Consider the following 25,615-nt stretch of genomic DNA (forward strand, 5'->3'; position numbering starts at 1 on the left):
AGTCATCCAGCATTCCCTATAGTTACCAGCCTTCCCTTTCACCCTGACAGGAATATACTTTCTCTGGATTCTTGTTATCTCATTTCTGAAGGCTTCCCATTTTCCAGCCGTCCCTTTACCTGCGAACATCTGCCTCCAATCAGCTTTTGAAAGTTCTTGCTTAATACCGTCAAAATTGGCCTTTCTCCAATTTAGAACTTCAACTTTTAGATCTGGTCTATCCTTTTCCATCACTATTTTAAAGTCCTTTGCTCCTCCCTCGCACCTCTCGGCAAATGGAGACCCGACTCCTGAAGTAAGTCCCTTTTAATGCGGAAAAACTCAGCCTTCCTGGCAGCCCTCGCTTCACCTCCTTCTCTCCTCGCCACTCTGGCAAAATGGAATCTTTGTGGCATCCTTAAACACAGGTGAGATACCGGAGGACTGGAAGGTTGCTCATGTTGTCCCCCTGTTCAAGAAGGGTAGTAGGGATATTCTGGGTAACTACAGACCAGTGAGCCTTATGTCGGTGGTGGGGAAGTTGCTGGAGAGGGTACTTAGTGCGGGGGAGATTGTGCCTTACCAACGTAATAGAAATTCTTTGAGGAAGTGACCTAGTTGATAGATGAAGGAAGGGCTGTTGATGTCATATACATGGACTTTAGTAAGGCGTTTGATAAGGTTCCCCATTGTAGACTATTAGAGAAAGTGAAGTCACAAGCTGAGCAGGATGTTCTAGCTCGGTGGATAAAGAACTGGTTGAGCAACAGGAGACAGAGAGTTGTAGTTGAAGGGAGTTTCTCGAAATGGAGAAAGGTGACCAGTGGTGTTCCACAGGGGTCAGTATTGGGGCCATTGTTGTTTGTAATATACATAAATGATCTAGAAGAGGGCACTGTTGGTATGATCAGCAAATTTGCAGATGACACAAAGATTGGTGGAGTAGCAGAAAGCATAAGGGACTGTCAGAGAATATGGGAGGATATAGATAGACTGGAGAGTTAGGCGGAAAAGTGGCAGATGGTTTTCATTCCAGACAAATGTGAGGTGATGCATTTAGGCAAGACTAATTCTAGAGCGAATTATACACTGAATGGAAGAGCCTTGGGAAAAGTTGATGGGCAGAGAGATGTGGGAGTGCAGGTCCATTGTATCCTGAAGGTTGCTGCACAGGTGGATAGAATGGTCAAGAAGGCATATAGTATGCTTGCCTTCATTGGACGGGGTATTGAGTATAAGAGCTGGCAAGTCATGTTAAAATTGTACAAGACATTGGTTCGGCCACATTTAGAATACTGTACACAGTTCTTGTCGCCACATTACCAAAAGGATGTGGACGCTTTGGAGAGGGTGCAGAGAAGGTTTACGAGGATGTTGTTTGAATGTAAGGTGCTAGCTATGAAGAGAGGTTGAGTAGGTTAGATTTATTTTTACACTAGAAAAAAGGAGATTGTGGGGCGACCTGATTGACGTTTACAAAATCATGAAGGGTGGATAGAGACAAGCTTTTTCCCAGGGTGAAGGGTTCAATAATGAGAGGTCAAGCTTTCAAAGTGAGAGGTGGAAAGTTTAAGGGGGATACACACGGCAAGTACTTTACACAGAGGTGGTGGGCGTTTGGAACACGTTGCCAGCAGAGGTGGTAGAGGCAGGCAAGGTAGATTCATTTAAGATGTGTCTGGACAGATGCATAAGTAGGTGGGGAGCAGACGGATACAAATGCTTAGGAATTGACCAACAGGTTTAGACAGTACATTTGGATCATCTCAGGCTTAGAGGTCCAAAGGGCCTGTTCCTGGGCTGTAAATTTTCTTTGTTCTTTGTATTTTTCAGCTCATTCTCGCATACCTCCCCATGTGATAGTAAAAACTCTTCCAGGTCATTTCAATTTTACCCTGGAAGGTAATTCAATAACTTATCCCAATATTTGAGAGCTTCCTCATTGTCCAATCTAATTTGAGGATTGTCCAATTCAGAATCCTCAGAACTTGATTTTTCATTATGTGTTGTTACCAGTAACACATTCTCCTTTTGCTTTCCTTCCCTATCAAAATATCCTTTCAGCATATTCACATGACACATTCTGAGATTTATTTCTATCTGGAATCTTTGTCAAATAATTTACTTCACTCAATCCCCTCTTGATTTGATAAGGTCCACTAAACGTTGGTATTATTGGAATTAACACTAACACTTTATCTCCTTTAGTAAAATTGCAAATTTTTGATTTCTTGTCTGCTTCCTGTTTCATTATACACCGTGATACTTTTAAATGCTGTAAAGCCAATTTCCCTGCACTATTTAATCGTTCCCTCAAATTTGAAATATAGTCCAAATATGTGGTCTCTGAACTCTGATTCACCAACTTCTCCTGAATTAATTTCAGTAGTCCTCTCACCTCATACCCAAAAACTAATTCAAATGGACTGAATTTAGTAGATTCATTTGGTGCATTCCTAATTGCAAAAAGTACAATTTTTTTTTTAGATTAGATTGCTTACAGTGTGGAAACAGGCCCTTCGGCCCAACAAGTCCACACTGATCCACTGAAACGCAAACCACCCAGACCCATTCCCCTATATTTACCCTTTCACCTAACACTACGGGCAATTTAGCCTCGCCAATTCACCTAACCTGCACATTTTTGGATTGTGGGAGGAAACTGGAGCACCCGGAGGAAACCCACGCAGACACGGGGAGAATGTGCAAACTCCACACAGAGTTGCCTGAGGCGGGAATTGAACCTGGGTCTCTGGCGCTGTGAGGCAGCGGTGCTAACCACTGTGCCACCATGCCGCCAATGGAATTCCCTTATCCCAATCATCTGGATAGTCTTGACTATAAACCTCAAAATTTTCTTTAAAGTTTGATGCCACCATTCTAACTGGATGGTAAGCAATCGATTTGAATGGTTTTATTCCTAAACTATCCATAACTCCCCTAATTTTGTTGTAAATTTTGACCCTTGATCTGATTGGATGTCTGTGGGTAGTCTGTATCCAGTGAAAAGTTTGAGCATCTCTCCTACAATACTTTTAGCTGTGATATTGTGTAATGGAATGGCCTCTGGAAATCTAGTGGATATATCCATTATTGTCAACAAATACTGATTCCCACTTTTTGTTTCAGATAGGGGTCCCATGCAAGCAATTAAGACTTGTGAAAGGTTTTTCAAATGCAGGAATGGGTGTTAGATTAGATTAGATTCCCTACATTGTGGAAACAGGCCCTTCGGCTCAACAAGTCCACACCAACCCTCCAAAGAGTAACCCACCAAGACCCATTTCTCTCTGACTAATGCACCTAACACTAAGGGCAATTTAATCTGGCCAATTCACCTGAACTGCACATCTTTGGGACTGTGGGAGGAAACCCAAGCAGACACTGGGACAATGTGCAAACTCCAGACAGTCGCCCGAGTCTGGAATTGAACCCGGGTCCCTGGTGTTGTGAGGCAGCAGTGCTAACCACTGAGCTGCCATGCCGGTATTAAAGGTGCTGGTTTTATCATTGCCTGAGGTTTTCCAATTACCTGACATTTATGATACATCTGGCAAAAGTCAACTACATTCTTAGTCCAGGCCAGTAAAATCTTTCTGTATTTTGGCTTGAGCCTTTTTTACCCCTAAATGACCTCTTAATAATTCATGAGGAGAAAGTGAGGTCTGCAGATGCTGGAGATCAGAGCCGGAGATGTGTTGCTGGAAAAGCGCAGCAGGTCAAGCAGCATCCAGGGAACAGGAGAATCCTGAAGAAGGGCTTATGCCCGAAACATCGATTCTCCTGTTCCCTGGATGCTGCCTGACCTGCTGCGCTTTTCCAGCAACACATCTCCGGCTCTTAATAATTCATGTGCTACCCCAACACCTCCTTTCTCTAACCCACTGGCAATATAACTTGATGAACTCTGTATATTTCTCATCCCCCTGAATATGTGATCATCTCCATTTCCTCATCAAGACTTCATTTTTATGATAGTAACATTCTGAATGCTTTTCATGTTTCTGTTGTAACTCAGTTAATTTCTCAGAACTAAAAATATTCACTTTGTCAACAATTCGATCAAACATGGTCTCTGATAATTCTCCTTCAACTTTGTTATCTTTATTCTTTGATTTCTCCTCCTGCTTCAACTCTGTGATGTTGTTATCACGCAGTCAGGAAAAATCCCAGGATATACTACCTGTGATATTTTAGTGACCTGATTTTCCACTGGCTTTTCGATCACAGTAGGCAGCATTCCTACCTTTGATCCAGCTGTATCATTACCACGGCCAAATTGGCTCCAGGAATACTAGATTTTCCCCAATACTCTTATTACCACTTCTCCATTTTTTATTGGACACTCCATCCTCTCATTACATAATGGAGCAATTATTGTTTCAGCATCAGTTCCACATAGCCGAAGATGTGCTGCCGGAAAAGCGCAGCAGGCCAGGCAGCATCCAGGGAACAGGAGAATCGACGCTTCGGGCACAAGCTCATCAGTTCCACATACCAGCACATTTTCTAGCAATAGTCCTCCTGAATTACTTATCTCTTCATCTTTCAATATCAAAGACTGACATGATCCCATACAGGTCATTCTGCATTAACACATTTCATCAACGCATATTGGCTGCAATGTGACTGACAAAAAGGGGAAGTTGCTTCTAAAGCATGAACTTTTAAAAAGTGTGTTGGCTACAATATGATTGCATCACCAACACTTTAAAAGCTATTTTTATTGCACAAATTTTACGTTATGCAGGAACGCACAAGAACACAACCATCACTTTAAAGAAGAACTACTTGTAGCTCTTAAAACTGTAACTTCTTTGCTTACTCCTTCTGGCCTATGCATGTAAACCTTACCTTCACAAGTAAATGGTTTAAGATGGTCTGGTATTTCCTTCTCAACCAACCTCTGACCAGGTTGTACATTCCGGTGCAACTTTTTAGCCTCCACAGTGCTTTCCTTACCACTTCACCAAAATTCATTGGCTTATCCTGTTTTCCCATATCCATCTTTCCACTGCTTTTTCTGAACCACCAACACTGTGTGAATTCATGTGGTCTACTGTATTGCAGTGAAAACACCTGAGCTTTCCCCTTCATGTGTTTACTTTTTATCCTGTGGTAAGTTATCTTTATTATCTTCACTGAGATCTACTTTTCCCTTACCACCTGAGGATATCCCTTTTACCCAATTTCTATCCCTCACTGATTGAAATTGATGTCAGAAGACAAATTTTGATTTATGAGCCAACTCATAATCATAACCATTTCAGCTGCTTATCTTGCTATTTTAAATCTCTGCTCTTCCACATGACTTCTCACTACCTCAGAAAGTGTATTTTTGAACTCTTACAAAATAATCATCTCTCTAAGTGCGTCATATATTTGATCTATTTTTAATGCTGTTATCCACATATCAAAATTACTTTGTTTGATCCTTTCAAACTCAATGTATGTTTGACAAGGAGCCCTCCTTCGATTCAGTGAAACATTGTCTGCAGGCCTCTGTCCGCAATCTTATGCACATAAGATGGCTTTCTTCACCTCCTCATACTCCTAAGATATCTCCCCTGATAATGATGAAATAACTCACTAGCAGGAGTTGGTCATGTGATGATGTTGTCACTTTAAAAAGTTTAACTTGTCTTGAGTTTTTTTTGAAGACAGGATGTAAAGGCATAGGTGCCAAAGTATCTAGGTTTAAGAGGCCTTTGGTTTTTTTTAAAGAACAGTTTGACAATATGAGGGAAGTGTCCAGTTCTCCCAGTTCGTGTGTTCTCGCAGTCAAAAGATGTTTGAATCCTAGAAGGGTTTCAAGCTTCAGTAAAGGATACCAAAGTGATTTTCTCTTAAATCTTTCTTGTTCTCTCTTGCAAACCAAATGCAAGGAGCATCATGAACACTTCCAGCAGTAGAAAACTGGTGAGTGACCCCAACTGGCCTGTTGGGCAATTATCGTAGATGCACTGGTGTTAGCACACCCATTTAGTGCCCTCAATGTTTTGTGTTGATAAACACATTGAGTTAGACCCCATCTACCACCCCCTGAGAAAAAGAACTTGAAATGACATCACCACAGGAAATTACATCACATGAAATTACATCACCAACCCAACGTCAATTTTCCTGCTCCTTGGATGCTGCCTGACCTGCTGTGCCTTTCCAGCACCACAGTCTTGATTCTGATCTCCAGCATCTGCAGTCCTCAATTTCTCCTGGTTGATTTCAGCACCACTGTGAAGCTTCTACCAAGGAATACCTGCCTTGAAGACGTTTTCCTCCTCTCTCTATAAGCATCTGAGTGAGTCCCTCTCTTACTGCACCCCCTAGGTTATCTCCTCTTCCCTGAAGCTCTTCAGTCACGTCCTGAAGCAGATTCACTACCACAGCCAAATCACCTTCCTCAGTGTCTGCCTATGGGACTGACTGATCCTGCATTGACTCAGGACTACATTCAGACCAACCCAATTTGGATCTAAACAGGACAATCAGTATGGACTACAAATCTGAAATCTTCAGAACTCTGTCTCCAAAAATGCCGTCCCTTAGTCACAATTCCTCTGCCTCTGCCATATCTGTTCCATGACGACCAATTCCACCAGAGAAAATCCCAGGTGGCCTCCTTCTTCAAAGACAACAATTTCCCCTCCCAGGTGGTCAACGATGCTCTCCAGTGCATCTCCTCCATTTCTTGCACCTCCCTCCTTGAACCCTATCCCTCCCAACACAACAAGGACAGAACCCCCCCCCGGTCCTCATCTTCCACCCCGCCAACCTCTGTATACATCACATCGTCCTCCACCACTTCCATCACCTACAAACAGACCCCACCACGAGGGATATATTTCCCTCCCTACCCCTATCAGCATTCCCCCTGCGATTCCCTTGTCAGATCCACGCCCCCGCCACCCGCCCACTCCCCACTTCCGGCACCTTCCCCTGCCACCACAGAAAGTGCAATACCTGCGCCCACACCTCCCCCCTCACCTCCATCCAAAGCCTCAAAAGATCCTTCCACATTCAATAGAAATTTACCTGTACCTCCACCAATGTCACCTACTGTATCCATTGCACACAATGTGGTTTCTCTACATTGGGAAGACAGGACACCAACTTGTGGATTGTTTCAGAGAACACCCCTGGGACACCCACACCAATCAACCCCACCGCCTCATGGCTGAACACTTCAACTCCCCTCCCACTCCACCAAGCATTTGCAGGTACTGGGCCTCATCCATCGCCAAACTCTAACCACCCAATGTCTGGATTAAGAACACCTCATCTTCCGTCTTGGGATCTGCAACCAAATGGGATTAATGTGGATTTCACCAGTTTTCTCATTTCCCCTCACCCAACCTTATCCCAGTCCCAAACATCCAACTCAGCACTGGCCTCTTGGCCTGTCCATCGTTTTTCCCATCTATCCGCTCCACCCTCCTCTCCAACCTATCACCTTCTCCACCACCTTCATTTATCAATTGCATTCTCAGCTACCTTCCCCCCAGCCCTATCCTCCTCCCATTTATCTCTCAGCTCCCCCTGGCCCACAGGCCTCATTCCTGATGAAGACCTTATGCCTGAAACATCAATTATCCTGATCCTCAGATCCTGCCTGACCTGCTGTGCTTTTCCAGCACCACATTCTCGACTCTGCGCCAAACATAAGTCAGGGTGGCATGCTCTGAGAGAAAGAAGTTCCTCATCTCTGTCTTGAATGAGCTACCCCTTATTTTTTGATTATGACATCCAATTCTGGCCTCTACAATTAGAGGAAGCATTTCTTTCCACCTGCACCTGGTCAGGTCCTGTCAGGATCTTATCTGCTATAATTAAGTCATCTCTGACTGTTTTAAGCTCTGCAGGATGCAGGACTAGCCTGCCTAGTCTTTCCTTTTTCGGCAATCTGCACATTCCGATTATTAGTCTAGTAACGGGGCGGCACGGTGGCTCAGTGGTTAGCACTGCTGCCTCACAACCCCAGGAACCCAAGTTCGATTCCGGCCTTATGCAACTGTCTGTGTGGAGTTTGCACATTCTCCCTCTGTCTACGTGGGTTTCCTTCGGTTGCTCTGGTTTCCTCCCACAGTCCAAAGATGGGCAGGTCAGGTGAATTAGCCATTCTAAATTGCCCATAGTTTTAGGTGCATTAGACAGAGGGAAATGAGTCTGGGTGGGTTACTCTTCAGAGGGTCTGTGTGGACTTGTTGGGCCAAAGGGCCTGTTCCCACATTGTAGGGAATCTAATCTAGGCTTCCAAATATTAATGCAAGTATGGTGGTCAGTACTGTACATAGCACTCGAGATATAGTCTTACAAAAATACTGTATAACTGAAGCATTACCTCCCTACTTTTACCTTCAATTCCCCTCAGAGTAAAACATAGCACTCTATTAGCCTTCCTGATTACTTGCTACACCTTCTGCGATTTGTATACTGGGATTCCCAGATTTCTTTGCATGTCAGAGCTCTTCAGTCTCACTATTTAGATAATATGTTTCTTTATAATTCATATGTACCAATGGGCTGAGGAACAGCAGACTGAATTTAATTTAGATAAATGTGAGGTATTCCATTTTGGTAAGGCAAAATACGGCAGGACTTATCCAATTCATGGTAGGGCTTTGGTGACGGTTACCGAACTAAGAAACCTATGTGCTTTTCCACCACCACACTCTCGGCTAGGGGTGCACGTGCAAGATTCCTTGAAATTGAAGTCGCAGGTATACAGAGTGGTGAAGGTGTGTGGCCTCCTTATCATCATTGGTCTAAATATCAAGTTTAGAAGTTGGGACAGAACATCGGTGAACCCACTTTTAGGGTACTGTGTGCACTTCTGGTCACCCTTGTATAGGGCAAATGTTGTTGAACTCAAGAAGATGCAGAAAATATTTATAAGGAGGTTGCTTCAAATGGAGGGTTTGAGTTATCAGCTGAGGCCGAATAGGTTGGGTTATTTTCCTTGGAGCATCAGAGGCTGTGGGGTGACCTTATAATGGTCTATGGAATCAGAAGCGTCATAGATAAGTTGAATAGCCAAAGTTTCTTTTTCTGAGAGTAGATGAGTCCAAAACCAGAAGACATAAGTTTAATGTGAGATGGAAAAGATGTAAAAAGGACCTCTCACACAGAGGATAGTGCACATATAGAACAAGCTGCAAGAGGAAGTGGTGGAAGCGAGTACAATTACAACATTTAAAAGGCATCTGGATGGGTATATGGATAGGGGGATAGGGGCCAAATGCTGGCAAATGAGATTAGGTCTAATTGGGACATCTGGTCTGTACGGACAAGTTGGACCGAAGGGTCTATTTCCACGCTGTATGACTCTATTTAAATTTTAATGTGATTTTCATTTGGTTAACAAATGTACAGTATAGTTTTCCAGTTCTTGGAAGGCTCCTATAGCCTTACAGTTAGAATTTACAGCAATCTTCCTCAATTGAAAAGCACACTATTATTATGATGTTAAAGGTGTGTACTGCAAATGGCAGGAGGCTATTCAGTCCCAAACCCATATATCTCAGCACTGTCACTTTTCTTTTCACTGAGCTTGATAGTGTTTTTGGTGGTGATGCCACCAGACTTTCACTTGCCTTTGTATGGTGATGTATCATAACTCCTAAATGCCTTTAATCTAATTTTAAGAATTTATCCCCTTGTTTTGAACTCTCCAAAAATAAGTAATAATTTCCCTTTATATACTTGGTCAGTTCCATTAACCAGTTTAAACCTCTCAATCCCTTAATGGTCTACATTCAAGGGTATAAAGGTTTAGAGCATACATATTGTCCTCTGTCATGTAGGGATCATATGTTTCTGCTGAACATTCTTCAAGGCCTATATTCTTTTACTGAGATGTGGTGCCTGGATCTGAACATGTGATTGAAAAAAGGCTTGAAGTAGAGCTCAGTACAGCTGTAGCACTGTTGCCAATCCTTTCCATTCCAGTCACCATTCTATTAGCCTTCTCAATTTTTGTTTTTGCATCTATTGTAGCTCGGTACAAGATATACTTCAGCTATTTCCAACCCAGGCACTTGAATCTTCCTTTTGAATCAATTGTTTATAGTTCCTCACTATTTAGGAAATAAATTTCGAGAATGCAGGAGAGACCCCTCAGCCCGTCAGGTCTGTGCTGCCAAATACATACCTGCACTAGTTCCACTTACCCACACGAGACCCATTGCCTTGAATGTAAAACTTCCTGCAACAAGTCTGAATGACACTGCCAGTGGCACTGATCTCCATAATCATGAAGTGATTTGACAGGCAGGTCATGCCCCACATGAACTCCAGCATCCCAGCCTGCCTTGATCCCCTGCAATTTGTCTACTGGAGAAACAGGTCCACAGCAGATGACATTTCCCTAGCCCTACACTCATCTCTGGGACAGTTGAATAACACAGACACCTATGTCAGCCTCCTATTCATCAACTACAGCTGCATCTTCAATACCATAATCCGTTCTAGACTAATCTCAAAACTCCGAGACCTAGGTCTCAGCTCCACCCACTTCAATATTCAATTGGATCCTCATCTACCTGACCCACGGACTGCAATCAGTGAAGGTTGAGAACAGCATCTCCTCCACAACAATCCTCAACACTGGCGGCTAGCAAGGATGCATTGTCAGGCCCCTACTGTACCTCCTGTACACCTATGACTGTGTAGCTAGATTTCGAATGAACGCCACCTAAGGATTTCCTAACAACACCCCTGATATCAAACAATGATGAGTCAGAATACTGGAAAGAGATAGAGAGCTTGGTGCAATGACATGGTGCAATGACAACAACCTCTGTCTCAATGCCGACAGAACAAAAGAACTAATCATTAACTTCAGGATAAAAGAAAGAGAACATGCCCTATCTACATCAATGGAGCTGAGTTGGAGAGGTTCAGGAGTGTCAAGTTCCTTGGAGTGACAACAACCAATAATCTGCCCTGGATCTCCCACGCAGATGTGACCGTCAAGAAGGCACAATAACGCCTTTTCTTCCTCAGGCAGCTTTGGAAATTTGGCATGTTCGTAAGAACCGTCACTAACTTCTACAAATGCACCACTGAAAGCATTCTACCAGATGTATAATGGCCTGGTATGGCAACTGCCCTGCACAGGACCGTAAAGAATTACAGAAGGTTATGTGCACAGCCCAGACCATCACAGAAGCCAACCACCCATTCATGGACTTTATTTACACTTCTCACTGCTGCAGAAAGGCTGCCAATATCATTAAAGACCCCTGCCATCCCAGTAATGCTCTCCTACAACCTCTTTCATCAGGCAGAAGATGCAGAAGGTTGAACACACACATCAACAAGTTCAAGAACAACTTCTCTACCATTATTAGACTGCTGAATGGATGTCTGTAACCTCAAACAATGTGAATTTTGCTAATGGCGATCTTGTTTTGTGCATCTCCTGTATATATTTCTTGTATTTCTCTGTCTAAGCACCCTTTGACCTGTATGTTCTTGTTTGCTATGATCTGCCTGTTGTGTCAACAATAAATAAATGATAAACTTATAGTGCTCATCTAAGTACTTTTTAAACATTGTGAGGTTTTGCACCTTAAGTGTTCTCTTAGACAGTGCATTTCAAGCCCCATCACTCTCGGGATGAAACAGATTTTCATCAGATTCCTTCTAAACTTCCTGCCTTTCACTTTAAATGTGTACCCCCTTGTTCTTGATCATTCAACAAAGATTGAAGGGGTTTATGCTGCATGAAGGAAATCTCCTCCATCTGATTTGAAACAGCATCAGCTTGTTAACAGCCTTTCCTATTATCACTGTGTTGGTGACCTTAGCCCAGTCTTCCAAGGTTGAAGAGTTTCAAGTGGCTTGTGCCCAGTAGATGCATTACATGTTACAGGTTGCAAGATGAAACATCAGGAAATAGAATTCACAAATACTGTGATCTATTTTCCTGAACTTAATTAACATAATAAAAAATGTGATCATAGTATTGCAACTTTTGTACACATCAGTTCTGCATACTATGCCATCTTAAATTATGTTGTTGGCAAACCCAGCTCCCTATTTCTGCATTGAGACCTTTACGAAGGTAAGAGCGAAGATTATGTTCAAAAAGGCGAGCAAGGTAGAGAGATGGAGATATTCATGGAGGTGAATAGGATGGGTTTTGGCCCTTGGTCACTGAAAACAGTGGAAATAAGTGTGCACTAGAGATTAGAATTAGAATATTGCAGTGATATCAAGCAGGGGGGAAGCCACGGAGGGATTCAATTCCATTGAGGTGGAAGGAAGGAGACTTCAATCTCCCCATGATCAGTATAGTGAGGGAGTTGAATTGTAAAAATTTGGCAACACAGCCAAACCTGTTAAGAGCATATCTAGTTCTGGGTTGAACTGAGGTGAACTAGGGGAATTACCTACTGTTGGGAAGTAGTTTCCTCCCACAGTCCAAAGGTGTGCAGGTTAATTGGACTGGCCAAGCTAAATTGCCCATAGTGTCCAGGGATGTGCAATCTAATTGGGGTAGCCATGGGAAATGTAGGGTTACAGAAATAGATGGGGGTTTTGGGTGGGATGCTCTTCAGAGGCTCAGTGTGGACTGAATGGCCTGCTTGGATGGCCTGATGGCCTGAACTGTATGGATTCTATGATTCTTATCAGTCATGGTTCAGTCCTTGCAGAAGGGGTTTCCTTAAACTGAATTATTTGTGACTCGTGACCCACTCTTAACTACCCTTTGAAATGGCCCAGAAAAGTTCCGCTTTATCAATTGTTTTCAGTTAAATTAAAGTTTCCCACATGTATAAGGTTATGAGGAGTATGAACAGAGTGAATGGAAAACAGTTGTTTCTCTTAGTTGAAGGGTTTTACAAAGGAACATAAATATAAGGTAAAAGGTAGGCGGTTTAGCAACACATTACCTGGGAGGGTAGTTGAGGTAGGAAATCTCTCCATCTTTATATAGTACTTGGATGTGCACTTGAAATGTCGTGATACTCAAGGCTGTGGGCTTAGTACAGGAAACTGGGACTGGTGTAGATTTAGTGTAATTTTGGTTGTACAGACTGTATGGGCCTGTTCTGTTCTGTATGATTCTATGGCTGCAATCACAACTAATAATTGCAAAGTATAGGCATTCTGGTGCATGATGAAGAACGGGAGACCTGAGCTAACCAAAGGAAAACATTTTAGATAGAACCTTAATGTTGTGGTTAGAACATAGAAGAATACAGCGCAGTACAGGCCCTTCGGCCCTCGATTTTGCGCCGATCCAAGCCCACCTAACCTACACTAGCCCACTATCCTCCATATGCCTATCCAATGCCCGCTTAAATGCCCATAATGAGGGAGAGTCCACCACTGCTACTGGCAGGGCATTCCATGAACTCACGACTCGCTGAGTAAAGAATCTACCCCTAACATCTGTCTTATACCTACCCCCCCTTAATTTAAAGCTATGCCCCCTTGTAATAGCTGACTCCATACGTGGAAAAAGATTCTCATTGTCAACCCTATCTAAACCCCTAATCATCTTGTACACCTCTATCAAGTCACCCCTAAACCTTCTTTTCTCCAATGAAAACAGCCCCAAGTGCCTCAGCCTTTCCTCATACGATCATTCTACCATACCAGGCAACATCCTGGTAAACCTCTTCTGCACCCGTTCCAGTGCCTCCACATCCTTCCTATAGTATGGCGACCAAAACTGCACACAATACTCCAGATGCGGCCGCACCAGAGTCTTATACAACTGCAACATGACCTCAGTACTCCGGAACTCAATTCCTCTACCAATAAAAGCCAGTACGCCATATGCCTTCTTCACCGCACTATTTACCTGGGTGGCAACTTTCAAAGTTCTGTTCGCCGAGCTGGAAGTTTTTGTTGTAAACGTTTCGTCCCCTGGCTAGGCGACATCATCAGTGCTTGGGAGCCTCCTGCGAAGCGCTTCTTTGATGTTTCCTCCGGTGTTTATAGTGGTCTGTCCCTGCCGCTTCTGGTTGTCAGTTTCAGCTCTCCGCTGTAGTGGTTGGTATATTGGGTCCAGGTCGATGTGTTTGTTGATGGAGTTTGTGGACACCAGAACTGCAAAAAGAAGAAGAGGAACACCTATACAAGGTATTCGCCAAAACGGATACCTGTGCAACTTCATCAACAGATGCCTAAGAGAAAGACCACGGAACGAGGACATACCACAACCAAAAGGACTAGCCACACTACCATACATCAGGAGCATCTTGGAACTGACAGCCAGACTACTGCGACCCCTAGGACTCATAACGGCACACAAAACAACAGCCACACTCAGACAACAACTCACCAGAATGAAGGACCCGATACCCAACATGAGCAGAACCACAACAACGAGCACCCAAGCTACAAATCTTCGCACAAACTTTGAGAACCTCAATTTTAAAGAGGAACATTGTGACAATGCCAGGACTGTCTACTGCAGTGTGAGGCCATGATCACTTAAAATTAAAGTGAGTTGTGGATAGGATATAGGAACATCTAAAAGAATATAGGCAGGATAAGTTAGTTGGCAAAGTGCAATGTGGGAAACTGAAATTGTTCCTTTTGTAAAACATGATGGAAACTAAAGCATCTAAACTGTAAACTGCTATGAAATGCAGAAAGTTGAATGAATCACAGTAAGTCAGCATGATGGTATAACAAGTAATTGGGAAAGCAAATAAAATATTATGTTTTATTCTGAGAGGAATTACATGCTAAGAGGAAGGAGATTATGCTTCAATTATGCATGGCATTTGTGAAACTGCATCTGGAGTACTATGTACAGTACTGATCACAATACCTACGGAAGCATGAATATGCACTGGAAGCACTTCAGAGGTTTATGAGTAATTCCTGGAATAACAAGAAGCTAGACAGGCTAGACCTCTATCCTCTGGAGCTTAGAAGTGTCAGAGGTGATTTAACTGGAACATATAAGATCCAGAGGGGACTGGACCAGGTGGATGTAGACAGAATGTTTTATTTTAGGGTACAATTTAGAAATAAAGAACCATAGTTTAAAAAGAAGGGATCACCCATTTAAATCAGATGATAATGTTTTTCTGAGGGTTGGATCTTTGAAATTCCCTTCTTCAAAAGATAGTGGATGCAGAAACTTTGAATATTTTTAAGGCCGTGGATGAAAGATGATTAGGATATACAGGAATGTAGACTTGAGCTTAAAAATCAGATCTGCTATGACCTTATTGAATGGTAGAACAGATTCAAAGGACTGAGTGAAGGTTAGAGTGGTGCTGGAAAAGCACAGCAGGTCAGGTAGCATCTGAGGAGCAGGAAAATTGACGTTTTGGGCAAAAGCTTTTCATCAGGCTTTTGCCCGAAATGTCGATTTTCCTGCTCCTCCGTTGCTGCCTGACCTGCTGTGCTTTTCCAGCGCCACTCTAATCTTGATTGTAATCTCCAGCATCTGCAGTACCCACTTTTGCCTACTGTTAGTCCATCATACGTTCATAATTCTTTGGTCACATTTTAATTTCTATGTTCTGACTCTGAACTGAAGCCCACATTTTGTTCTCCAAAAACAATTTATTTATTTATTTGTGAGATGTGGGTATAGCTGGCTGGCCAGTGTTGACTGCCCATCCCAAGTTGCCCTTGGGAAGGTGGTGGTGAGCTGCCCTTCTTGAAGCTCTGCAGTCCATGTGATATGTGTTGACGCACAATGGGGTTAGGAAGAGAATACCATGATTTTGACCTGTGAAGAAGATTGAACAAGCAACAATTATTACCAAGTTGGATGATGAGTAGCTTAGAGGAGAACTTGAAGATGGTGTGTTCCCATATATCTGCTGCCCTTGTCCTTCTGGATGGAAGTGATATTGAGTTTGGAACATGCTGTCTGAGGATCTTTGGTGAATTTCTGCATACGTCTTGTAGAGAGTACACACTACTGCTACTTAGCGGTTGTGGTGGAGGGAACGGATGCTTGTGGATGGAGTACCAAACAAATGGGTTGTTTTGACCTGGATGCTGTTAACCTTGAGTGTTGTTGGGGCACACTCATCCAGGCCTGTCGGAGTATTGCATCACATTTCTATTTTGTGCCTTGTAGATGGTAGAAATGGCTTTAGCAAATTAGGATGTGAGTTACTCACCATAGTATTCCTAGCCTCTTACCTGCTCTTGTAGCTTTTGTGTTTATATGATTTGATTTGATTTGATTATGTACAGTGTGGAAACATGCCCTTCCGGCCAACCAATCCACACTGACCCTCTTTGAAGAGTAACCCACCCAGACCCATTTCCTTCTGACTAATGCACATAACCCTATGGGCAATTTACCATGGCCAATTCACCTGACCTGCACATCTTTGAACTGTGGGAGGAAACCAGAGCACCCAGAGGAAACCCATGCAGACACTGGGAGAATGTGCAAACTCCACACAGAGTCACCCAAGGCAGAAATCTAACCTGGGCCCCTGGTGCTGTGAAGCAGCAGTGCTAACCACTGAGCCACCGTGCCACCCCCATAAGTCCTGTTGAGTTTCTGGTCAATGATGACCATTAGGATGTTGATAGTGGGACATTCATTGATGGTAATACAATTGAATGTCAATAGGCGGTAGTTAGAATATCTATTATTGATGATTGTCTTAGTCTGGCATTTATGTGGTGCAAAGTTTACTTGCCATTTGTTAGCCCAAGCCTGGATGTTGTTCAGATCCTGCTGTATTTGGACATGGACTGCTTCAGTGTCTGAGGAATTAAGAATAGTGCTGAACATTGTGCAATCATCAGTGCACAAATCCCACTTCTGACCTTATGATGGAGGGCAAGTCATTGATGAAGCAGCTGAGTATGGTTGGGCCTCGGACACGACCCTGAGGATCTCCTGCACAGGTCTCTTGGAGCTGAGATGACTGACCTCCAACAACCACAACCACCTTCCACAGAGTCATATGTGTCACATATGACTCTAATCATTGTACAGTTCCTTAATGCCACTCTTGATCACATGCAGCCTTGGTGTTAAGAGAGTGGTGTTAAGTCACTCTCACCTTACTTCTGGAATTTTGTCCATGTTTGAACCAAGGCTGTAATGAGGTCCGGAGCAGAGTTGTCCTGGCGGAACCCAAACTGGGCATCACTGAGCAGATTATTGCTGAGCAGATACTGCTTAATAGTATTGTTGATGACACCTTCCATCAGTTTACTGATCATTGAGAGTAGTCTGATGGGCGGTAATTGCCTGGGTTGGATTTGTCCGGCTTTTTACATTCAGGATGCACTTGGACAATTTTCCACATTGTCGGGCAGATGCCAGTGTTGTATCTGTATGGACCAGCCTGACTAGGTGAGCACAAGTCTTTCAAATTATTGTCGGAATGTTGTCAGAGCCAGTAGCCTCTACAGTATCCAGTATCGCCAGTTGTTTCTTGATTTCACATGGAGTGAATCGAATTGGCTGAAGACTAGTATTTGTAATGCTGGGGACCACTGGAGGAGACTGAGATGGATTATCCACTCGGTACTTTTGGCTGAAGATTGCTGTGAAAGCTTCAGCCTTTTGCACTGATGTGCTAGACTTTGGCGTCATTGAGAATGGAGATATTTGTAGAGCCTCCTCTTCCTCTAGTGTGTTGTTTAATCGTCCACCTCCATTCACGACTATATATTACATGACTGCAATGCTTAGATCTGATCTGTTGGTTGTGGATCACATAGCTCTGTTTATCAATTGCTGCTTATGCTGTTTGGCATGCAAGTAGTCCTTTTTGGTGGCTTCACCAGACTGACAACTCATCTTCAGGTATGTCTGGTGCTTCTCCTGGCATGTCCTCCTGCACTCTCCATTCAACCCTGGCTTGATGATGATGGTTGAGTGGGGGATATGCTGGGCCATAAGGTTACAGATTGTACTGGGGTACAATTCTGCTGCTGTTGATGGCCCACAATGCCTCATTGATGCCCAGTCTTGAGTTGCTATGTCTGTTTGAAGTCTGTCCCATTTAGCAATGATGTTTCCACACGACACTATGGAGGTAATTCTCAATGTGAAGGTGGGCTCCCCAAGGACTGTACAATGGTCACTCTTACTGATACAGTCATGGACAGATGCATCTGCAGCTGGTAGATTGCTAAGGATGAAGTCAAATATATTTTTCCTTCTTGTCAATTCCCTCACCATCTGCCACTGACCCAATCTACCAGCTATGTCATTTAAGACCTGACTTGCTTGATTAGTAATATTGCTGATGATCCACTCTTGGTGGTGGACATTGAGTATATTTTATGCCCTTGCCATCCTCAGTGCTTCCTCTAAATGTTGTTGAACATAGAGGAGTACCGATTCATCAGCTGATGGAGAACAGTCACAAAGATGTGCAGGTTAGGCGGATTGGCCGCGCTAAATTGCCCGTAGTGGTAGGTTTAAGATTAGATTAGATTACTTACAATGTGGAAACAGGCCCTTCGGCCCAACAAGTCCACACCGACCCGCCGAAGCGCAACCCACCCATACCCCGACATTTACCCCTTACCTAACACTACTGGCAATTTAGCATGGCCAATTCACCTGACCTGCACATCTTTGGACTGTGGGAGGAAACCGGAGCACCCGGAGGAAACCCACGCAGATACGGGGAGAACTTGCAAACTCCACACAGTCAGTCGCCTGAGTCGGGAATTGAACCCGGATCTCTAGTGCTGTGAGGCAGCAGTGCTAACCGCTGTGCCACCATGCCGCCCACACGGTGAAGGGGTAAATGTAGGGGAATGGATCTGGGTGGGTTGTAAGGTATGATTCCATGAGCATGACTATGTCAGGCTGTTACTTGACTCGTCTGTCAGACAGCTCTCCAAATTTTCGCATTTGCCCCCAAATATTAGTAAGGAGGACTTTGCAGGGTCGATGGGCTGTTTCTATTGTCGCCTTTTCCAGTGCCGAAGGTCATCCATTTCATGTCAGTTCTTTGAGACTTTGTAGCAACTGGTATAACTTGCTAGAGGGAAATTGAGAGTCAACCACATTCTTGTAGGTGTAGTGTCACATGTCGGCCAGACCAGGTGCGAATGGCAAATTTCATTTCATTTCATTTCATTTAAGGACATTAGTGAACCAGATGGGTTTTTCCGGCAATGGACAATGGTCATCATTAGATTCTTAATTCCAGATTTTCAAAATTGATTTCAAATTCCTCTCTGCCTTGGTGGGATTTGCACCTGGGTATCCAGAGCATTACCTGGGTGTGAGGTTTAATAGTCTAGCGATAATATCTCCAGGCCATTGCCTTCTCCTTTATTCAGATTATTTATAAAAATAAATTATATGACTGTTCAAAGTTGATTTAGCATAAAGTACAAACCATTTCTTCAAATGCTGTTTTTAACTCACTACATTTGCAATTACAGTTAATATTTGTAGTGTTCATTGGATGACAAACATACAGGCCAATGGGTTTTTCTCTGATATTAGCTTCTGGGTGTACAGTGTGTCCCTAGAAAAGTCCACAGAACACAGAACATTATACCATGGAACTGCTCAGGATGAACCTTGACAAAATCCATTGCATCCCTCTCCAGATTTCTTTCTGAGGCACAATCACAGAGCATGGAAACAGACTCTTTCATCCAGCCAGTCCACGCTGACATTGTTCCCAAAGCAAACTATTCCCACTTGCCTGCTTTTGGCCCATATAGAACATTACAGCACAGTACAGGCTTTTCGTCCCTCTATGTTGCACTGACCTGTGGAACCAATCTGAAGCTCATCTAACCTACACTATTCCATTCTCATCCACATGCCTATCCAATGATCGTTTAAATGCCCTTAAACTTGGCAAGTCTACTGCTGTTGCAGATAGTGTGTTCCATGCCCCTACTACTCTCTGAGTAAAGAAACTATCTCTGAGATCTATCCTATATCTATCACCCCTCAAATATAAAGCTATGTCGCCTCGTGCTAGCCATCACCATCCGAGGAATAAAGCTCTCAGTCCAATCTATCTAACCCTCTGATTACCTTATGTGTCTCAATTAAGTCACCTCTCAACCTTTTTCTCTCTCTAACAAAAACAACCTCCGGTTTGTCAGCCTTTCCTCGTAAGACCTTCCCTCCATACCAGGCAACGTCCCAGTAACTCTCCTCTGAACCCTTCCCAAAGCTTCCACAGCCTTGCTATAATGATGTGACCAGAACAGTACACAATACTCCACATGTGGCCACATCAGAATTTTGGACAGCTACAACATGATCACAAGATTTCAAAACTTAATCCCTCTACCAATTAAAACTAACACCCTGTATGCCTTCTTAGCATCCGTATCTCCCTGGTTGGCAACTTTCAAGGATCTCTGTACCTGGAAACAGATATCTTTCTGTTCATCGACACTACCAGGAATTTTACCATTAGCCCAGAACTCTGCATTCCTGTTACTTATGCCAAAGTGAATTGCCTCACACTTTTTTGCATTAATCTCCATTTGCTACCTCTCAGCCCAGCTCTGCAGCTTATCTATGTCTCTTTGTAACCTACAACACCCTTCATTACTACTCACAATTCTACTGACTTTAGTGTCATCTGCAAATATACTCACCCATCCTTCTATACCCTCATCCAGATCATTTATACAAATGTCAAACAACAGTGGACCTAAAACAGATCCTTGAGGTACCCCACTAGTAACAACTTCAGGATAATTATTTCCCATCAACCACTACCTTCTGTCTTCTTTCAGCTAGCCAATTTCTGATCTAAAGCGCAAAATCACCCTCAATCCCATGCCTCCATATTTTATCCCTCCAAACCTTTTATTCATTCAAATGTCTTTCAAATGTTCTAACTGTACCTGCAACTACCGGTTCCACTGGCAATTCATTCTACATATGAACCACCAAAATCTCACATTTATCCCAATTAAACTCCATCTGCCATTCGTCAGGCCATTGATCCAATTGAATCTGATCTGTTTGTAATCTTAGATAACTTTCTTCACTGTCCATGATACCACTAATTTACAAACCATGTCTCCTAAATTTTCATCCAAATCATTTATATAAATGTCAAAGAAAAGTGGACCCTTGTGGAACACTGCTGGTCACAGGTCTCCAGTCTAAATAACAACCATCCACTACCACCTTCCCACCTTTAGTGCTTAAGTTGACAGTCTGTTTATCTCTGCAGCCATTTTGAAGGGAATGGGCGGAGAGGGGTGTCTCCAGTGCTGTTGAAGAAGCTGACAGGAAGGGCTGAGCTATGTGTTGGTGATTGTTGAAAAATTCTGGCAGTGAGACATTCAGCCATTTGATTTACAGTCTATCTGTGCCAGTTTCAGATATCCTGTCAGACTGTTCCCTAAGCAAATTTGCCAATCAGCTTAAGGGCAAATTTGGCTAGTGTATGTTTATTTCCCATTTGTCTAGAGTTTGTACATTGTTTCCCTTGGAACGTAGTTCATTTGTGATCGTCAAAGAAAGCCATAACTCAAGTTTAGGGAATGGGCCAGACCTACAAATACCTTGCATTTGATGCCCAGAGAGGCATTCCTTTATGCTTGGCTTTTGTTTCATCTTAGTGTACACTATAGTCCTTTTGAAACCACATCACAAGTACTTTTGGGTTGTCTGACTTGATAGTTAAGGGGCAAAGGATCGGTCAGCTCAGTTGGCAAAGAATATAGGCTCCCTCTCACCACAATTATGTGCACTAACAGCAATTACAAGCATAAATAGTTGTAGTGGGGGCTTGAGATCAGCGCGCAGCAAGATTATGGTGAGCTGTTGGGAGCAAGTCTACTGGGTTTCATTGTGTATAAATCTATATGACCATTGGTATAATCATCCGTCTTTGGGATCAATAGAAATGGAGAATTGTAGTTCGTCCTATTAGATCACAACTGGATTCTGAATCCGTTGTAGCTTCCCACCAATACAACGACAGTATTTATGGAGGATTTAATGCAGGATTTTGGGGTTTGCCTGTCACCTGGAGAGTCATAGCATGGCTCACATTGCCTCTTGCGTGAAGGCTCACTGGAATCAGGCCCTTCTCATGTGATCAGTTGAGAATCAAGGATCCCATGGTCGATGTATCTGCACACTCCCACCAAGATCAGCAACCAATCACAGCTTCATTAGAGCTTCAATCCAGTTGCGTCAAAAATGCTACTTTCTAAACATGAAACTATTTACATTCACATGAATGCTATGAGGATATCTTGAAACTTACAGACCGTTGTTATAACTTTGTCTGAAAGACTTTAGATGATGGTCTTTCCCCACTGCACCTTTGGTGGCAGCTGCCACAAGCTTTAGTGCATCCCTCAGTATATAGTCCCGCACCTTCGACTGTGACAATCTGCACCATTGGTCAAGGTCAGCTCTTTGCACAGAAAGACCAAGATGTTTTGCACAGACTTTCACAGAATTGATGATACTCCATGCACAGTTGATGTTTGTCTCAGTGTGCATCCTGAGGGACAGCCTGTAGAATACAGACTCATGCATCAAAAAGCCATTTAGTTTCAATTTGCATCTCTCTCCAGACCTTCTTTGCAAAGGCACATTCCAGAAGGAGATGTGGGAGTTGCTACACCACAAAAGCCACTTTGAGGGTAGCATGTGGTGGCAAAAAGAGCCTGGGCATACATGAGAGATCTGATGGGTAGTGTACTTCTCACCACCTACCAAGGTATGCCTTGGTTGCTTGTTGGAAAGTTATGCCAAACAACTTTCATAGTCTACTCAGGGAACCATTGACAGGATCAACTCTCTCCTTTTCCTGCATAGTCTTGAAGATGTTATGTGTTGACCACTGCCTGATGAAATTGTGGTCAAAGGTGTTTTCTTTTCTAAATTGTTTCACAAGGAATAGATGATAACTGGAGCATTATGTTTCTTGGCCAGCCCATCCTCCACAACACCAAGGTAGTCATAATATGGAACTGCCGGTGTTGGACTGGAATGGACAAAGTCAGAAGGATTATTTGAAATCACAAGCTTTCGGAGTGCTGCTCCTTTGTTAAGTGAAGCCTCACACATGCATAGATCTTTGTATGGGGTGACCCTGTGGACACAGTCCATCTTTGACCTCCAGACAAAGTGGAAGATGGCTTGAATGACTCCTGTAGTGCCGTGTACTGCAACACAGAGACTGCCTCACACTTGATCACCAGGATTTTAACTTCCAATAAAGAGGAGTGCTCCCATATGCCTAGTTTCTGTCTTACCCTGGTGATATGCTCTTTCCAAGTTTTGGCACACACTGTCTCCTCCGAACCGTATTCCCAACACCCTCTGGTAATCTGGACTGGCCGTGAAGGAGATCGGTCATCCCAGTTCCTTGTTCTTCCCTCAATTTAACTTGACTCACAAAGCCAGATTGAACTGGTTACAGGTGCTCATGACAATGCATCAGAGTTCAAAATGGCAGTGTCCTTCATGTGCAGAGAGGCTTGGATGCGCAGGTCCCCTCTGCCTGGGATAGTCATCCTTCTCTGGCTGGTATCCTTCCAGATGATGGACTCATCAAAAGGTTCTGCACAAATTACAAACAAGGCTGGAGAGAGGGTGTAGCCCTACTTGACTCCAGATCTGATTAGGAGACCTTCTCCTTCCACCCATTGATTGAGACTCACCTGCTGATGTTTGTGTACAGATGTCTGGTCCACTTGCATGTTCTCTCCCCAAAGCCCAGCAAGATGACTCAGTGGTTAGCACTGCTGCCTCACAGCACCAGGGACCCAGGTTCAATTCCAGCCTTGGGCGACTTTCTGTATGGAGTTTGCACATTCTCCCCATATCTGTGCAGGTTTACTCCCGTTTCCTCCCACAATCCAAAGAAGTGCAGGTTAGGTGAGTAGGGTAGGCCCCAACAAGTCCATACTGACCCTCCAAAGGGTGACCCATTCCTCTACCCTGTTATTCTCCATTTACCCCTGACTAATGCACCTCACTTCACATCCCTGAAAACTGCAGGCAATTTAGCATAGCAAATTCACCCAACCTGCACATCTTTTCACTATAGGAGGAAACCGGGGCACCCAGAGGAAACCCACACAGACACAGGGAGAATGTTCAAACTCCATACAGACAGCCACCAGAGACTGGAATCGAACCTGTGTCCCTGGTACTATGAGGCAGCAGTGATAACCACTATGCCGCCCAAACGGGGTGAAATCAGGGACAGTTATAGGAGAGTGGGTCTGGGTGGGTTACTTTTCAGAGGGTCAGTGTGGACTCGTTGGGATGAAAGGCCTGTTTCCACACTCTAGAGATTCTATTCTATAATTCTTTCCATTTTGAGAATGCACCCCACAGAGGCCCAGGTTAATACTCTGGCGACATGGGTTTGAATCTCACCATGGCAGTTGGTCGAATTTAAATTCAGTTCAAGAATCTGAAATTGAATGTTCGTCTCACTGACGGTGACCATGAAATTATAAAAGCATATCTGGTTCTCTGAAGTCCTTCACAAATAGAAATCTATTGTCCTTACCTGGTCGAGCCTACATATGACTACAGACAGACGACACTTAAATTGCCTAGCGGCTATTGCAGGGGGCAGTTGGGAAGGACAATAAATGTTGGTCTTTACTTCCATGGCTTTGTGGGAATTATTGGTTTTGCTTCAAAAAATTGAATTGATTGATATTTTAATATTAACTTGATTTACCATAGTTTCTCACATTGGCATTATTATCAAAGGCACCCACATCACTAGTGTGTTTTGCTTGTTATTGACTTTATTTCGCCTTTTACAATCCCAACTTTACTATAAAAGCGAACACTTGGTGAAAAATAATGACACATTGTTAATGGTTTTCTTCACAGGAAGAAGAGTTCATTAGTTTCAGAACAGAATGGAAAAGGACTCAAGGGTGAACGGAAGCACGGACCAAAGCCATCCTCTCAGCAAGGTGACAGGCCAGCTGATGAACGAGAGCATCCTAGGGAGCAGCAAGAAAGTCGGCGCTTAGAGAAAGGTCGTTCGCAAGACTATCAGGACATGGATGTGAAAATAGAGGGGGAAACAATAGCAGATGAGGTAAAACAAAAGATTGAGGAGGAGTATCAGAATCAATATAAGAGTGACCCTAACCTGGCAAGATGTCCTGTTAAACCTCAATTGGAGGAACAACAAATGCGTATGCATGCTAAGGTTTCAAGAGCACGGCATGAAAGAAGGCACAGCGATGTATCTGTACTTCAAACTGATGCAGAGGAAGGTCAGGGAGTAGAGGACCTCTTGCCAAGAAGGACTCAACTGGGGACTCAAGAACAGAAACACCCTATTGAGAAGACTGCAGATGTACAAACAACGGTTTCAAGACAGCTACATTTGTGCAGTCAGAGCCCCCCAATATCGAAGAGGAGCTCAGTTCCTGCAGAACACTTGGAGGTGAAGGATTACGATGCCCACAAGCACCTGGATCCCAGCTCTGCTGTGGTTCGGACAAAGCGAGAGAGGAATGAAACCATGCTGAGGAATGATTCACTCAGTTCAGACCAGTCAGAATCCATTCGACCACCTCCACCAAAACCACATCGAATGAAAAAGGTTGGAAAAAAAAGACAAATGTCAGTCAGTAGCTCTGAGGAAGAAGGAGCATCTACCCCAGAATACACTAGCTGTGAAGATGTGGAAATTGAAAGTGAAAGCGTTAGTGAGAAAGGTAAGGGTTGACA

The 25,615-nt window shown here is 43.5% G+C and overlaps 1 protein-coding gene across 19 annotated transcripts in view; it reads left to right on the forward strand.

Annotated features, from left to right (window-relative positions):
- The window catches only part of LOC122543331 (regulating synaptic membrane exocytosis protein 1-like), an 845,124-nt gene that overhangs the window by 442,054 nt on the left and 377,455 nt on the right, over nucleotides 1-25,615 (forward strand). For all 19 annotated transcript variants that reach the window (XM_043682026.1, XM_043682010.1, XM_043682017.1 and 16 more), the window contains one exon: nucleotides 24,761-25,602. In XM_043682026.1, the coding sequence (XP_043537961.1) occupies nucleotides 24,761-25,602 (842 nt within the window). The remainder of the gene's footprint in view (nucleotides 1-24,760; nucleotides 25,603-25,615) is intronic.

Source organism: Chiloscyllium plagiosum, chromosome 3 (genome assembly GCF_004010195.1).
Source record: "Chiloscyllium plagiosum isolate BGI_BamShark_2017 chromosome 3, ASM401019v2, whole genome shotgun sequence".
Lineage (NCBI taxonomy): Eukaryota > Metazoa > Chordata > Chondrichthyes > Orectolobiformes > Hemiscylliidae > Chiloscyllium > Chiloscyllium plagiosum.